The sequence below is a fragment of the Eptatretus burgeri genome, chromosome 14 (assembly GCF_056783735.1).
Source record: "Eptatretus burgeri isolate ZD-2024b chromosome 14, Ebu_testis_v1, whole genome shotgun sequence".
NCBI lineage: Eukaryota > Metazoa > Chordata > Myxini > Myxiniformes > Myxinidae > Eptatretus > Eptatretus burgeri.
Genome location: NC_140974.1, coordinates 21759645 through 21773768, shown reverse-complemented (window position 1 = coordinate 21773768; position 14124 = coordinate 21759645). Strand labels below are relative to the sequence as shown.

The 14124-nt window shown below is 42.8% G+C and overlaps 1 protein-coding gene across 8 annotated transcripts in view; it reads left to right on the top strand.

Annotated features, from left to right (window-relative positions):
- The window catches only part of LOC147012766 (alpha-N-acetylgalactosaminide alpha-2,6-sialyltransferase 5-like), a 67084-nt gene that overhangs the window by 8187 nt on the left and 44773 nt on the right, over positions 1 to 14124 (top strand). Inside the window, exon 2 of one of the 8 annotated variants that reach the window (XM_085853932.1) lies at positions 8176 to 10229. The exons of the other annotated variants lie outside the window; for them this stretch is intronic. Coding sequence (XP_085710058.1) covers positions 8182 to 9450 — 1269 coding nt within the window. The 5' untranslated portion in view covers positions 8176 to 8181 and the 3' untranslated portion in view covers positions 9451 to 10229. Of the gene's footprint in view, positions 1 to 8175; positions 10230 to 14124 lie in introns of those variants that run through there. 8 annotated transcript variants of the gene reach the window in all.

The window sequence follows — 14124 nt, the reverse complement described above, 5'->3', positions numbered from 1 at the left end:
AGGGAGGGGGGGGCGTTTATCGGAGCGATGTGGGCATTTATTCTGTTCAACCCCCTCCAACGATGCGTGCCTGTATGTGTGGTGGTATTTAATTTTTTGCATCTTCAGCAAATTTCAACTGTTTTTACAGATGATGAAGTCATTTAGCACATTCGCATGCTTGTACATACCACATCATTAACTCAATGGAGTCCTTGCTATTGTTACGAATTCGCCCGCCGGCGTGCGATCGGCCATGTAACTCAAATTGCGACGCGTCGCCCACCGGAACTGACAATTCAGTCGTGACCCTCTTGGAACTACCGCCAAGGAGTGAGCCACGGGTGGGGGTTTAACTTCACCACAACCCAGTCCACAAATATGGTGAATCGCCGAATGTCGATATACCTAAGTACCCGCGCGGGTAGCGTACCGAGGAGTTGTACCACGCCGCAGGTCGACTCCGGACACGAACCGCTTAAGCGGCTTGTTCCATGCTGCAGGGATAACCGAGCGGAGTTATCGCTGACCTCGATGGTTCAGATTATATATTTGGTGTCTACACCCACTACCAATCTCTTACGTGATGCAAGATGGAACTTTCAAACAAAGGAAAGGACGCAACGAAACGGGGAAACAGTTCGACAAGCAAGTAGTTTATTACACACGCAGACAAGGCACGTATTTACAGCCATACAGTGAAAGCAAGCACGTATATACAGTCATACAGTAAAAGCAAGCAAAAGAGTTACCACCGAATAAAGCAATGTACAAGCACTTATTCAGGTTTACTTAAAAGACTGGCGCCACACACACATTTACACAAAAAGCAAATAAAAGCCACCCTCATAGGCAAGGGGGCAGACAGGTCCATGGACCAAATGTACGTGGGACCTGGGTGAGCGGCCAGGTCCACGAGACCGAAGGGGTCTTACCCACGCCCTTGTGGCGCGATGGCGGGCGAGCCGCAATGTCAGCGTAACGTGCCTGACTCCGTGCCCCTGGCGTTGTCGGTAAACTCCTTTAGGCGTGTGTTGCGCAGGCACGTGTTGGTCGGTCGACACCACGGTTGGGGTGGGGATCGGACGGGGTTACTGGCGCTATCTCAGCATGGATGGGGGAAATTGTTGATGCTCGGAGTGGAGAGAGGGGAATGGTGGATGCTCCGTCCCGCTAACGGGGCCTTGGGACCACACCGACTCCAGCGAACTCTCGCCCCTGAGCCCTCTTCCATGTCCCTGCTTCACTCCGCGACTCGTCCCTCGACCTCAACTCCGAGCTCCGTCCACTTTGCTGTCCAATCCCCGCAAACACACGACTCAGACTCCACGACCTCCATCTTCACTCGACCAACCAGCCCAACACACGTGAGTCGCCTTGTGCTCGCGTCTTTATAGACCCGGGGAGGAGCGTGTATGTAAATTCACGGATCAAAACGCGCTTGGAGGCGGGGCCACGCCACCCGACGTTCAGCCATTGGTCGGGCAAAAAGGGGGCGTGAGCCTCTCTTGATCCGAATTTCCTCCTAAAAGGAATCCACATGCATCGCGCTTGGGGGCGGGGCCACCGCCCGATGCTCGCCCATGTGACGGAGGAAAAGGGGGCGTGAACCTCCCCTGATCTGATTTCCTCTCCCTTAAAGGCATCCATTTGTACTCGCGGCTCGACGCGTTCGGCAACAATCACCGAACGGGCCCTGGACAGCACGACGTTTGGTGTTGACAGGTGGTGTGGTTGATGGTTGTTGAAGGAGAAAGGCGAAAGTGCTGGGGGGTTTGCTGTGGTGGTTTGGTTGTTGGCGGGCGTCGTTTGGGAATGGCGGTGAAGCGATGTTTGTGGGGATGGAGTTGTGGAGGTAAAGAGGCGAAGGTGGCGGTGTTTGAGTTGTTGGGGGATTATTGGTCCAAAATAACGATAGAGAGAGAAAAACTGCGAACTCAAAGCGTCGCAGCCCGGATGAATCACACATATTCCCTATAAACAACGGGTGTGGACTAACTCCACATGAACTTATTGATTATATCTAACCTGAGGACCTTTCTGGTGTATTGCAAATTTCCACAGCCATAACACTATCATACATTGGCCCGTCAATCATGACACTGACTCAGCTTTGGCGCTGGAGACTATCCAAACGGTCTTCCTTCCCGAAGTAATACAAACATTCATCTATATTGATTAGTTCGATCAAAAAAATGCAATCGTTTGGATGATTTAATTTTTTATTGTTTATTGTATTTTTTTTAATGAAATTTAAGTGCATGTGACATTGGAAAAAAATCCAATATCACTTACACATAAAACATTTATTAAAAGTTCTGGAAAACAACTTTTTTTTTTGGCTTGGAAAACAAAATTTTTTCTTTCATGGCTGTGCAAACGATGTTTACTCAATGCATTGAGACCTCTGTTCGTGCTATTCACCCACCATTCCTCTCCTTATGCTGAAAAGCATCCTTACATTCTGTTTCTGTCCACTTTGTATTGTTCCTTTCACACTTCGTTGTAATTATTGTCTCTATCTCTATCTGGAGAGGATTTGCATTTCAGTTGCTGCTATTCTACCCTCAAACCCACCCAGGCACAGCCAAGTGAGCCTTATTTAATTAAAAAGAAAAAACCACATCAAAGAAATTCAATAATTCTGGTTGTCAGACCATGTGTCCAATCAAGTTGAAATTTCAAACATGTATTCCCCATCACTACTAGATCATAATTGTGAGGTTTCACGTCAATTGATTGAGCTTTGCCAGAGAAAACTTTTTTTCACTCCAATATGGGTGCCAGACCATGTCGGTCGTGTTACGTTCAGCAAGAAACGCTTAGAAATCAAATTTCGTGACAGAAATTTACTTATGGATGAAAGTCGGCTGTATAGTGTATTACCTGTTCTTCACAATGGTATAACTCTTCAAGTTAATAACCCAGCATGAAGGGATGAAAAGTCAGCGATTTCATCGCATAGGGCAGTGGCCAAACTCATTGGGCGTGAGAACCAATCGGAGAACGCCACATGGGTCACGTGACAGCTCTCCAGTCGGAGGAACTGGGGGAATTGTGGACAAAACGGTGATTGCCACAACCCGGTAGTATGTGTTTTTGCAGGGTTTGAGAGAAAAATCACTGTTCCGCTACATAATCGTTAATCGTACGCTGCAATTTTGACTACTGGTGATTTCCCACCAATGTCATTGACCTTTGTAGTGGACATTACGGTAGGAGAACTGCTCGTGCAAGTGGTCATTGGAGTTTCTTTCCTGTTGCCGACTTTCCCGATCTCCTCAGCCCATCCATTTTACCGTGGCCAACAATGGTAGAATGAAGACCCCCGCATAGGTCGGTCAGATGTAAGGAAATTGGGGAGGTCCCGTGTAAACAAACCACAACAGCCGGACAAAGTTCAGAGAGAATATATTACATGTCATGATCAATGCATGCAAGTCGGGCACAGGTACACTTACAGTCTCACACAAGCAAGTCAGGTTACAGAAGCAAGTCAGGCACAGACACCTATATGGACACTATTCACCATCACTTTAATCATCACCTGAACCATCAATGTGATCGTTCACCAACTCTCGTTCAACTGCCGATTCTTCAACATTTTCACAACCTGTACATGAGCACAAATCTGTGCAACGAACATTTGGCGCGGTTTGGACGCATTTTCTCATGCCCAGGTTGGTTAAATGAGTGAATTTGGGTGAATGAGTGAGTTTCATGGGTGATGTTAGGTGAATGAGTGGGTTTGATGAGGCTTTTGGGTTCATGAGTGAGTTTGATGAGGCTTTTGGGTTCATGAGTGAGTTTGATGGGTGAGGTTAGGTGGATGAGTGAGTTTATATGTGATGTTGGGTGGACGAGTAGTACCCCCACCATTGTTCATCACCCACAACCCCCTCCCCCTCCACCCCATCGTCCATCACCCACAAAAATGCCCCTCCAGCACTACACACAACCCCCCTGCCCCCCCATCACCCACACAAAAAAGGTCCCCCCCCCATCACCCACAACATCCTCCTCCCTGCCTCATCCCCCCACCCCCACCTCACTCATCCATCCATCCAACTCACTCATCCACCCAACCTCCTCCATCAAACTCGCTCATTCTGCAAACCTCCTCCATTAAACTCACTCATCAAACTCACTCGCGTGAGTATATTAAAAGTGTTTGATATCAAATTTGTGACTTTTGTCTTTATTTTATCGGGCCGGTAGAAATTCTGCTGGCCCGGTAACTTTTTCTAGTCACCGGCCCTGCTGGCCGGTGGATAAAAATGTTAATTTGCACCCCTGCTCGTGGAAGTGTACTGAACTTTGTACTATCAACTCTGTGTTTGTTTCCCAACTACTATAAACTTTCCAAATCCCAGTTGAGCATCATGAATTATATTGTTTGCCTCACCACAATTTTCCATCAAGGAATGAGTAATCAATTTTGAAGAACAAAGTGTCCTGACTATTCTGGAAAGTGACAAAGCTTTGTGCTTGGGAGCTAGTTTTGGAGGAGTCTTCATTGTTTGTTGCAACATTCAATTGAGTGGGATTGAGCCCTTTCGTGGAAGCACTGTACCTACAGTTTTAGGAGCAGTATTGGTTGTACACTTCAGGTCAATGGTGATTGCTGGATCATGATCCAGTGTACCAAGCCGCAGCCTTATCACACCACTTTCAAAATTGTCATGTATTCTATTGCATGCATATTTTATATGTCTTGAACAGCATGTCCTTTTACTCAGCCCCAGGGGTTTTGGGATTAGATGTGATTTTTAATCTGCTCTTGAGACACGTGACAAGTGGTTGTCTTCGATAATTTCTCAGCGAGATCTGTAGTCTACAGATGACTGTACAACTGGACCATCATTCTTCTTTATAGTCCATGGGCTAGATAGGGCCACCGTGCACCCCCCCCACCTCCCAACAAAACTATGGTTTTTTTTTTGAAGTGTCTGGATATGCTGAATACGAATTTGGATGTTAACATTGAAAATATTGGGATGCATGACCTCTTTTAGCCTCATGAAAAGGGGTACCCTCAAAATTGAATTTTCGTCATTTGTGCCAAAAGCGATTTTCGTACCCAATCAGAATGGCTTCTCGACGACCCATTACACTGTCAGACTACACATATTATGGCTTATATGAAACATAATCTCATGCTGGTTCCATGTATGTGTCTAAAATTAATATATCCAAGAGCTTATATAACATGTTGAGTACATGTACTATATCATCTTATTAACCGTTCATTACTGTGTTGTAGAAGTTTCAAAAAAGCTTATTTTTAACTTTTTTCTTTTTTTTTTTGTTCTCCCAAATAGTCCAGAATAAGAATCTGACTTAATTTGTTATCCATATATATAGTATCCAAACACAATTTAATCCAGATAACATGAACACATAATGTTATCACACTATAAACAACAGAACGGTATTCACAAAATCAAAAGCAGGGTTGGGTTTTAAAAATAAAATAAATTGCTGAGAACATTATTCATGTTAATATCGCTGGTATATTCTTTCCCACTCTAAATAATATAGTAATGTATCTTACAATACATATAAATGTGCTACATTCATACTTATTTCCCAAATTCTGATTACAAACAATGATTGAAACCAACATTATATTTACATATTGTAGGTAATAACAGTCTGTAACATTGTTCCTTTTACCAAGCGATAACACAGTATATCTTTCATATACATATTTCAAGATATTTCTGTTGATATATTTTCATGATCATACAGTTTCATTGTATTCATCAGGTAAGTAACAATATCATGAGATTTTAATGTCATCCATTTCAATCAATGTCAACAGCTAATGGTTCAGCTATGTTCTTCAATCTTGGTCAGACTCTGAGCTGTCACCAGGTAAGTACTCCTGTTCCTCTGGTATGGTGTCATCGTCATCTGATTCATCATCTCCATCATCACTGGTGTTCACTGATTCAGCAATATCTGTCAACTGCTGTGGGAGAACACACCCCTCATACCAGAGAGGCTCCAGTTTTTGGTTGACAAGTGCCCAACTGTGTCCGTCACCAGCATCAGGGATATCAGGGTTGGCAATGTGGGCCTTCTTCCATATCCCAACCTGGTAGTTCACTCTCCTGATCCTCTGGCTTGCCTTCTGTGTCCTGCAGCATGATGCCATGTGCAGTGTGGATTGAGACCATTCCAGTGAGGTTGTTCAGTAACTGGTGAAAATTATCAAATTCAGAGTGGAAAATGGAAGGGGCCCCTGCTGATCGAATGATTTACGTTGGCAGCAGACTTGATGTTTCAGCAACAGCCTGAGCAAGGGCAGTTTCCAACTCTAGTGAGAATGAGTAGTTTTCTGAGTGTCCCATTCGGTTCAGTAAGGTTATCAATTTTTCGCTCCTGAAAAGGTGACGAAGTGTCATGCATATGAGCTTATGCTTTGGGAGTTTCCATTCCCCATTCGATGCTGCCTAACAAATATCTTGCCCAATTGAATTCACGAGCCTGTGCACTTTCGACGTGTGAGGAGTTGGTTTGCCTGATATCAGGTCATTCAAATTTTTTTTCCAATTGTGATGGAATTACAGCTGTCATGTTTCCAAGGTCCTGGGCAGATGGAGGCCATTTCAAGTCATCATCTTTTGCGAAGCTCTCCAGAATCACTTGACGTAGGTAATTTCCAACATCCTGGATCATGTCCCGAGAACCAAGTTCATATGTACATCGAACTGTCACTAATGTCACGGTGAGAGCTGTAGACAATGTAAGACTGGAAGTTGCCTCTTCTGTTTAGTGTGCAGAAGGCCAGTCTGTCCTTGTATTTGTCATGTTTCTCCAGCTTAGCCTTGAGGTTTTCTCCATGAAATTTGGGATTGGGGAAGTTGGTGCATTTCAGGTGAGAGATATAAATTTCAGTTTGCTCTGACAGTTTCATCATATTCTTGCTGATGATGATATCCCTGTCGATTACTTGGCATACAGCACCGAACGCCTCACTGTGTGCCTCTGCTACTTTGATTTGTTACTCCTTGTCTTCTATGCTTGCACTTCTCCATTTGTCGGCATTTTGTGTGTATTGGACCCTGCAGGATTTGTGGTATTTAGCTTCTGTAGCAAACAAATCATGGCCTCTAATTCTGATCAGCAACTTCTCATCTAATTTGTCCTCAGCAGTTTTGAGCACCGTTCTCCATCCATCAAACTCAAACTGACTTAAGCCCTCAGTAGTCCATGTCTCTTTGACTTTGACTTTCTTCCGTTCCATCGAGTGGCAGAATATACAATCGGGTGAGAATAGTACCTTGTCACCAGCTGAGCCCCTCCGACTTAACTTGGAACATGATGGTTCAGATGGATCATAATGACTGGAAAGTCGATTGAGATTCATAGTGAATCTTTGGTAACATTCTCTGTGATTTCCATCACCTTCAGTAATGGTGTTTGGTATGAGGTCACAGGTAGCAGTCATTCGGTGAACAGATTCTAATGGCTGAGACAGTCTCCTGTCACGTATGTCCTTCAGCCTGGCAAGTCTTTCATCGGATTCTGCACTTATTCATAATGCCACGAGAGGTCCATACTGGAGCCCAGGGATGTGTATGATGCACCTGGACTTTGGCCTTGTCCCTTGGCCTCCACTGCCACCATCCTTCAAGCGTTTGGTTAGGGGGGCCTTCTTTCTCTTGACGTTCTGATGAGTGCATTGGGTTAGACCTCACTTTGCATGGTTTCACTCAGCCTCTGTGAACCTGCAAATAGATAAGAAAGCCAATATTAAAAAAATTAAAATGTCATATCTGTGATTAAATTTAAAATTGATAGTTATTTTGCTATTCATAATTGACTTAAGTGATTGTCTTTGACCTAAAAGAGAAAACTTAACCACATATTTGATGTTGATGTCAAAATAAATGAATTGTATCTGAACTAACCTGTTGGCTTCAATGTAAATGATGGGAATAATTCTTAAGTAACACTGAACAACAAATTTCAAAATTTTTTTTACTGGAGATGTGTAAAGTGATTAAGACTAATTTGGGTACGCTGATTTCAAAAATCATAACCGTTTTGCTGTATCACGTCAGGATTTTCAGGAACAGAAATATTCCCATTGCCTAGAAGTCAGGATTTCAATGAAATTTACATATGTCTTTAACATGTCTATTTCATACAATTGTTGTGAACTTGTGTTATATTTCTTTCTTTCAGATAAAGATGAGTAGGCGTTCCTGTACCAATCATCCTGACAACTTCTGTTATGTCTGTGGTCGGTATACCAAAAAAGATCAACAGCGAAGTATATCTACAGCAGTGAAAATGAAGGCCGCCTACTTTCACTACTTCGGGTGTAAGGTGGGGGACCAAGAACAGAGCTGGGCACCACACATCTGCTGCACAAGCTGTCACACAACCTTGACTCAGTGGTTGGTGGGCAAGCGCGCGAGCATGCCATTTGCGGTGCCCATGATATGGCGTGAGCCGCAGGATCATCATGATGATTGTTATTTCTGCTGCACAAGCATCGCCGGCTTCAACAAGAAGAATAAAGGTCACATCAAGTACGCTGACTGCGTCTCTGCTCGTAAACCTGTGCCTCATGATGACGAGAACCCCGTTCCAACACCTCCAGCTGATCAGAACATAGCTGTAAGCAGTGGTGAAGAGGATGGTGATTATGAACCTTTTGAACCCGACACTCAAGAATCACACCTTCTGAACCAGGGAGACTTAAATGATCTTGTAAGAGATCTCTCGCTGTCAAAGGCGAAGGCAGAGCTGCTTGGATCAAGGCTGCAGCAGTGGAATCTACTTGAACCTAACACCAAGATATCCTTGTTCAGAGCACGTCACAGAGACATGGCTGAGTTCTTTGAGATGGAAGACACGATGACATTCTGCAGTGACATCAACGGTCTGTTGAAAGAACTTGGGTGTGATCACGATCCTGCAGACTGGCGCCTCTTCATCGACTCGGGGAAGAACAGCTTGAAGGTTGTTTTGCTCCACAATGGCAACGAGAAACCATCAGTCCCACTGGCTCACGCGTTCGGCATGACAGAGACCTATGAGACTATGCGGCAGCTGCTTGATTCCATCAAGTACAATGACTTCAACTGGCACATCTGCGGAGACTTGAAAGTGGTGGCGCTGTTGTTAGGGCTGCAGTCAGGCTACACGAAATACATGTGCTTCCTTTGTCTCTGGGATAGCAGAGACGACAAGAATCACTGGACGAAGAAAGATTGGGAAGAGCGAAAAGAGCATGTACCTGGTCGACACAACGTGAAGCATGTCGCCCTTGTCGACCCAGCCAAGGTTTTCCTTCCACCACTCCACATAAAGCTCGGCTTGATGAAAAGTTTTGTACGGGCAATGGATCTGAATGGGCGTGGGTTTTCCTCAAGGAAAAGTTTGGCAACACCTTGTCGGAGGCCAAGATCAAGGCTGGTGTCTTTGTTGGACCGCAAATCCGACAGATTATGAAGGACGAAACTTTTCCGACAACTCTAAACCCCAAAGAGCTGGCAGCGTGGAGGAGCTTCAAAGCTGTGACGGACAACTTCTTGGGGAACGAGCGCGCGGACAACTATGAAGAAATAGTGCAGCAGCTGCTGGAGTCCTTCAGGAAACTTGGCTCCAGGATGTCCCTGAAAATCCATTTCCTACACCAGCACCTGAACTTCTTCCCTGACAACTTGGGAGCAGTCTCGGACGAGCATGGCGAGCGATTCCACCAAGAGATTTCACTCATGGAGACGCGTTACCAAGGGCGGCACAACCCGAACATGATGGGCGATTTCTGCTGGTTCCTGCATCGTGAAACTGACACAGAGCAGCACAAACGCAAAGCCAAATGCCTAAAGCATTTTTAATTACATTCTAGTGGAGTTTTTCTGTAATTTCTATAATTTTGAAGCATTCATGATGAAATAAATGAATAAATGAATTTTTGTAAATTTCATTGAAATCCTGACTTCTAGGCAATGGGAATATTTCTGTTACTGAAAATCCTGACGTGATACAGCAAAACGGTTATGATTTTTGAAATCAGCGTACCCAAATTAGTCTAAATCACTTTACACATCTCCAGTAAAATTTTTTTGTTGTTCAGTGTAATCTGCAAATGAATATTTAACCTCCGCCATCTTCGAAGATGGATGGAGGTTACTGTTTTCACCCCCTTTCTTTCTGTTTGTTTGTTTGTTTGTTTGTTTGTGAACAGTATTACGGATTTTGACGAAACTAGGTTGAGGGGTTAGGTATGGTCCAAGGATCATGCCATTAAATTTTGGACTTGGTCCCCCCCCCCCCCCAAAAAAAAAAGTTAGAGAAAAAAATTTTTTTTTTTGCATTTCTACATGTTTTAAGTGATTTCCAATCCCCCCCAAAAAATTGTTACCCCCCCCAAAAAAGAAAAAATATATTTTTTTGCATTTCTACATGTTTTAAGTGATTTCCAACCCCCCCCAAAAAAAATTGTTACCCCCCCCAAAGAAAAATTAGAGAAATTTTTTTTGCATTTCCACATGTTTTAAGTGATTTCCAACCCCCCCAAAAATTGTTAGAAAAAAGAAAAAAAAATTTTTGCAATTCTACATGTTTTAAGTGATTTCCAACCCCTCCCCCAAAAAAAATTGTTGAAGAAAAATTTGTTGCAACTTTTTTTTCAACAAAATTTCGATTTCATTTTTTTGCATTTCTACATGTTTTAAGTGATTTCCACCCCCCCCCCCCCACCAAAAAAAAATGTTGGAGAAAACTAACTGTCAGCACTGTTGACATCATATTTAATGAATAAGATATAAGGTTCATTTGAGTGACCCAGCAGTATTGGCGGCAGAGGTTTTGCACTCTCCCGAGTGCTCCCCCTCTAGTTGTTGTTGAAGTTCCTTGAGGGGGATGTGTCTGTACTACTGCTCCAATGGCCATATTCTGCACATTAAAAATATAATTATGTGGAGGAAAAAAAATTCACACAACACTAATTTCAATATGGATATCTTTGTTCATGAGAAATCAAGCTTTCTCTTCAGCACCAAGTCATTTCTGTGTCAGGTATTGACCTCGATGGAGGTTCTGGTCATAGTTAACAAACACAATGAGATTAACCATATGTAATTTAGGATGTGATAACATTGCGGGTATCCAAGATATTGGACCCATTTTGGCATCAAGTGGAATGCAGTTGGCATTGGCATGTCACCTCATGGTTAATTAGCAGGATATATAACAAGAAACAGGATAAAATAAGCTTTATTGAAAACTCTACAACACAGCAATGGGCAGTTAATAAGACTATACAGTACATGCACTCAACATGTTATATAAGCTCTTGGATATATTAATTTTAGACACATAAATGGAACCAGCATGAGATTATGTTTCATATAAGCCATAATATGTGTCATCTGACAGTGTAATGGGTCGTCGAGAAGACATTCTGATTGGGTACGGAAATCGCTTTTGGCACAAATGACGAAAATTCATTTTTGAGGGTACCCCTTTTCATGAGGCTAAAAGAGGTAGTGCATCCTAATATTTTCAATGTTAACATTCAAATTCGTATTCAGCATATCCAGACACTTCAAAAAAACATAGTTTTGTTGGGAGGTGGGGGGGGTGCACGGTGGCCCTATCTAGCCCATGGCCTATTACTCATGATTGGTGAATGTACAATACTCTTGGGCTTTTAGTCCATGAAGTAAATTGCAAGAGACCGGGAAATCCCATTTGCTTTACCTCTTGGCTTAACCTTTACATTTGACAGCCCCATCCTATATTTGATACCCCATTATTACCTGGGTGGCAGTAATGATGTTGAGGTCGGCATTGGGATAAAGCTCTGGAGAATTGGTCCAATGGATTTCCTTGAATTTTGAATATTAGTCTTCATTAAATATAACAGTCCACTTGTAGTCCAAATGTAATGCAAGCCCACTCATTATGGTTGATTGTCATTGCCCTTCTATTGGTATAGGAGGTTTATCTGAATGATGATGAGTCCTGCACTTTCCATTTAGAAGTTAAAATCCAAAGTTAAGTTCTAGCTGTGTTATGGATTTGCTTTAGCCACAATTTTGTTAAATTGCATGCATGTTGACATTTCCTTTTTTCGAGAGTGGCTCACAGCTTGTTAAAAAAAAAGACTACCTTTTTCACAGTGTGACATTTCAAAAGCCCACAGTCGCACAAATGCTTGCCATTTTTCATGTTAAATTGGCTGAAATCTACCTTTTGATTTGTGATCTGTAAATCTCACCCTTCAGGGTCATGGTGCGATGAAATGTTGCTCAACTTGCCGTGGCTTGAGATGGCTGGGGTTTAAAAAAAAATTATTTTATTTATTCTTTCCATTTGTTTTTCTTTACAAGAGCCAGTTATATCTGACAGTGAAACAAACATCAAGCAAATTAATGAACAGGATAGGAGTAAAGAGAGGAAGGGAGGAAACACTGAAACTAGCAAATAAGATGTTTGGGTTAGGAAAGATTAATGGGGATAATAAAGATTATTGGGCAGGATTGGAGATGACCACACCGAATCAACCCACATAACTGCACACATCCAAAAGCCCTCACCATCACTTCACCACAATTTAATGTATTCCCACTTATGAATGGCATCTCGCCATTCATATCTATGATATAAATGAACTCCCTTTTAAAAATAAATGTATATAATGCATCTACATTTATACATTCTGACCACATTAGCAACTTCAAATATTGTGGAACTGATACATTGATTGGAAACAGTGGTATTGTGTGCTGGTACAGAGTGTGCTCCAGGGGGTGCTCAGCTCACATGTTTGGAGCCAGTTAAGTGTTGAAAAAGCGTGAAATCCACCAATATTATTATCTGGAATGTAGTCGAGTGAATTTCTGTCTCCTGGCACAGGTGTGAGGTTTGGCAAGCTGAGTGAAAAAGTTGCTCTGGGACAAGTTGCTCACGTGTGCAAGTTAATGTTTTATCAAGTGTCAAACTCATCTTATTTCTATGAATAGAGCACATAAATGGGTAAGGTGTCATTTCTTGGTTGGATTGTATGCATATTAAATGATGGAACTCTTGGAACTATGATTTAACAGGACAACACTCTTACCTTTTATATAACTGTTTGAGCAACATATCCAAGTCGATGCTTTCCCCAACTCTCAATTGAGTTGAAGGCATGAATGGGTTATTCTGAAGTTCTTTACAGCAATCCATAAAGTTGAGATAAACCATTTCTTCCATCACTGAGTCAAAGCTAGGAAGGATTTATATTTGATTAATTTTAGGTGCAGTTGTAAACCAAGCACTATAACCAACAAGCTGAATATCATGAATGACCCCGACGTTGAACGAAAGCTGATTCCCAAATGATGTTGATACTTGGGCAGCCGATTACTAGACAATATATAAACGTGTGAGGCTGCTCGAAGCAAAGACTTCCATTTTCCAGAGAAATTGATTTCCAACATCATCACACAATTTTCAAACCCACGCTCACGGCTGTTAAATAAATACTCTGAATTCTTGTAAATCATAGCTTTCTCCACAAAGTGTTGGTATTTAACAGAAAGGACCCTAGGACCACCAAAAAGTTCAATCTCACGAGATAAGGCTAACATAAGACACCATGTTGCTTGCACGGCGTCACGTGACCCACCAGCTCACAGTTCGATGAAATGTTTCAACAACATTTTAAAGCGTCCGTTTTTTTTGCCGGAATTCTTTAGGATACTTGTAGAGCACGTCACCAAACCTTCGAAAATATAAGCCAAGATCGGATAGACTACCGATAAGCAGCCCCCCCAGTGGGACACGCTACGAGGTCAAGCAGTGAACGGAAAGCATGTGGTGTTTCTCTCAATACCCAACGGTTATTTAAATTTAATACATTTTGCTCCTGAAAAGTGTGCTTCTGCTTGGATTTTACGAAAATTATCAATTCACACAATCGCCACCATTTTAGCTGTCCACGTGGTGGTTTCGCACCAATCACGGGCCGTTTCAACGCTGGCTCCCGATTATGGAGTCGTGCGCGCTTGGGCCATTCGCAAAACGCGGAATGGACCTTTCACGCAGTGTCCTGCGGAGCTGGCGTGGTTTCCAAAATAGTTATGTCCATTACACGACCCACGTCTCCCGTCTGGGTCGGTCCATGTCCCATCT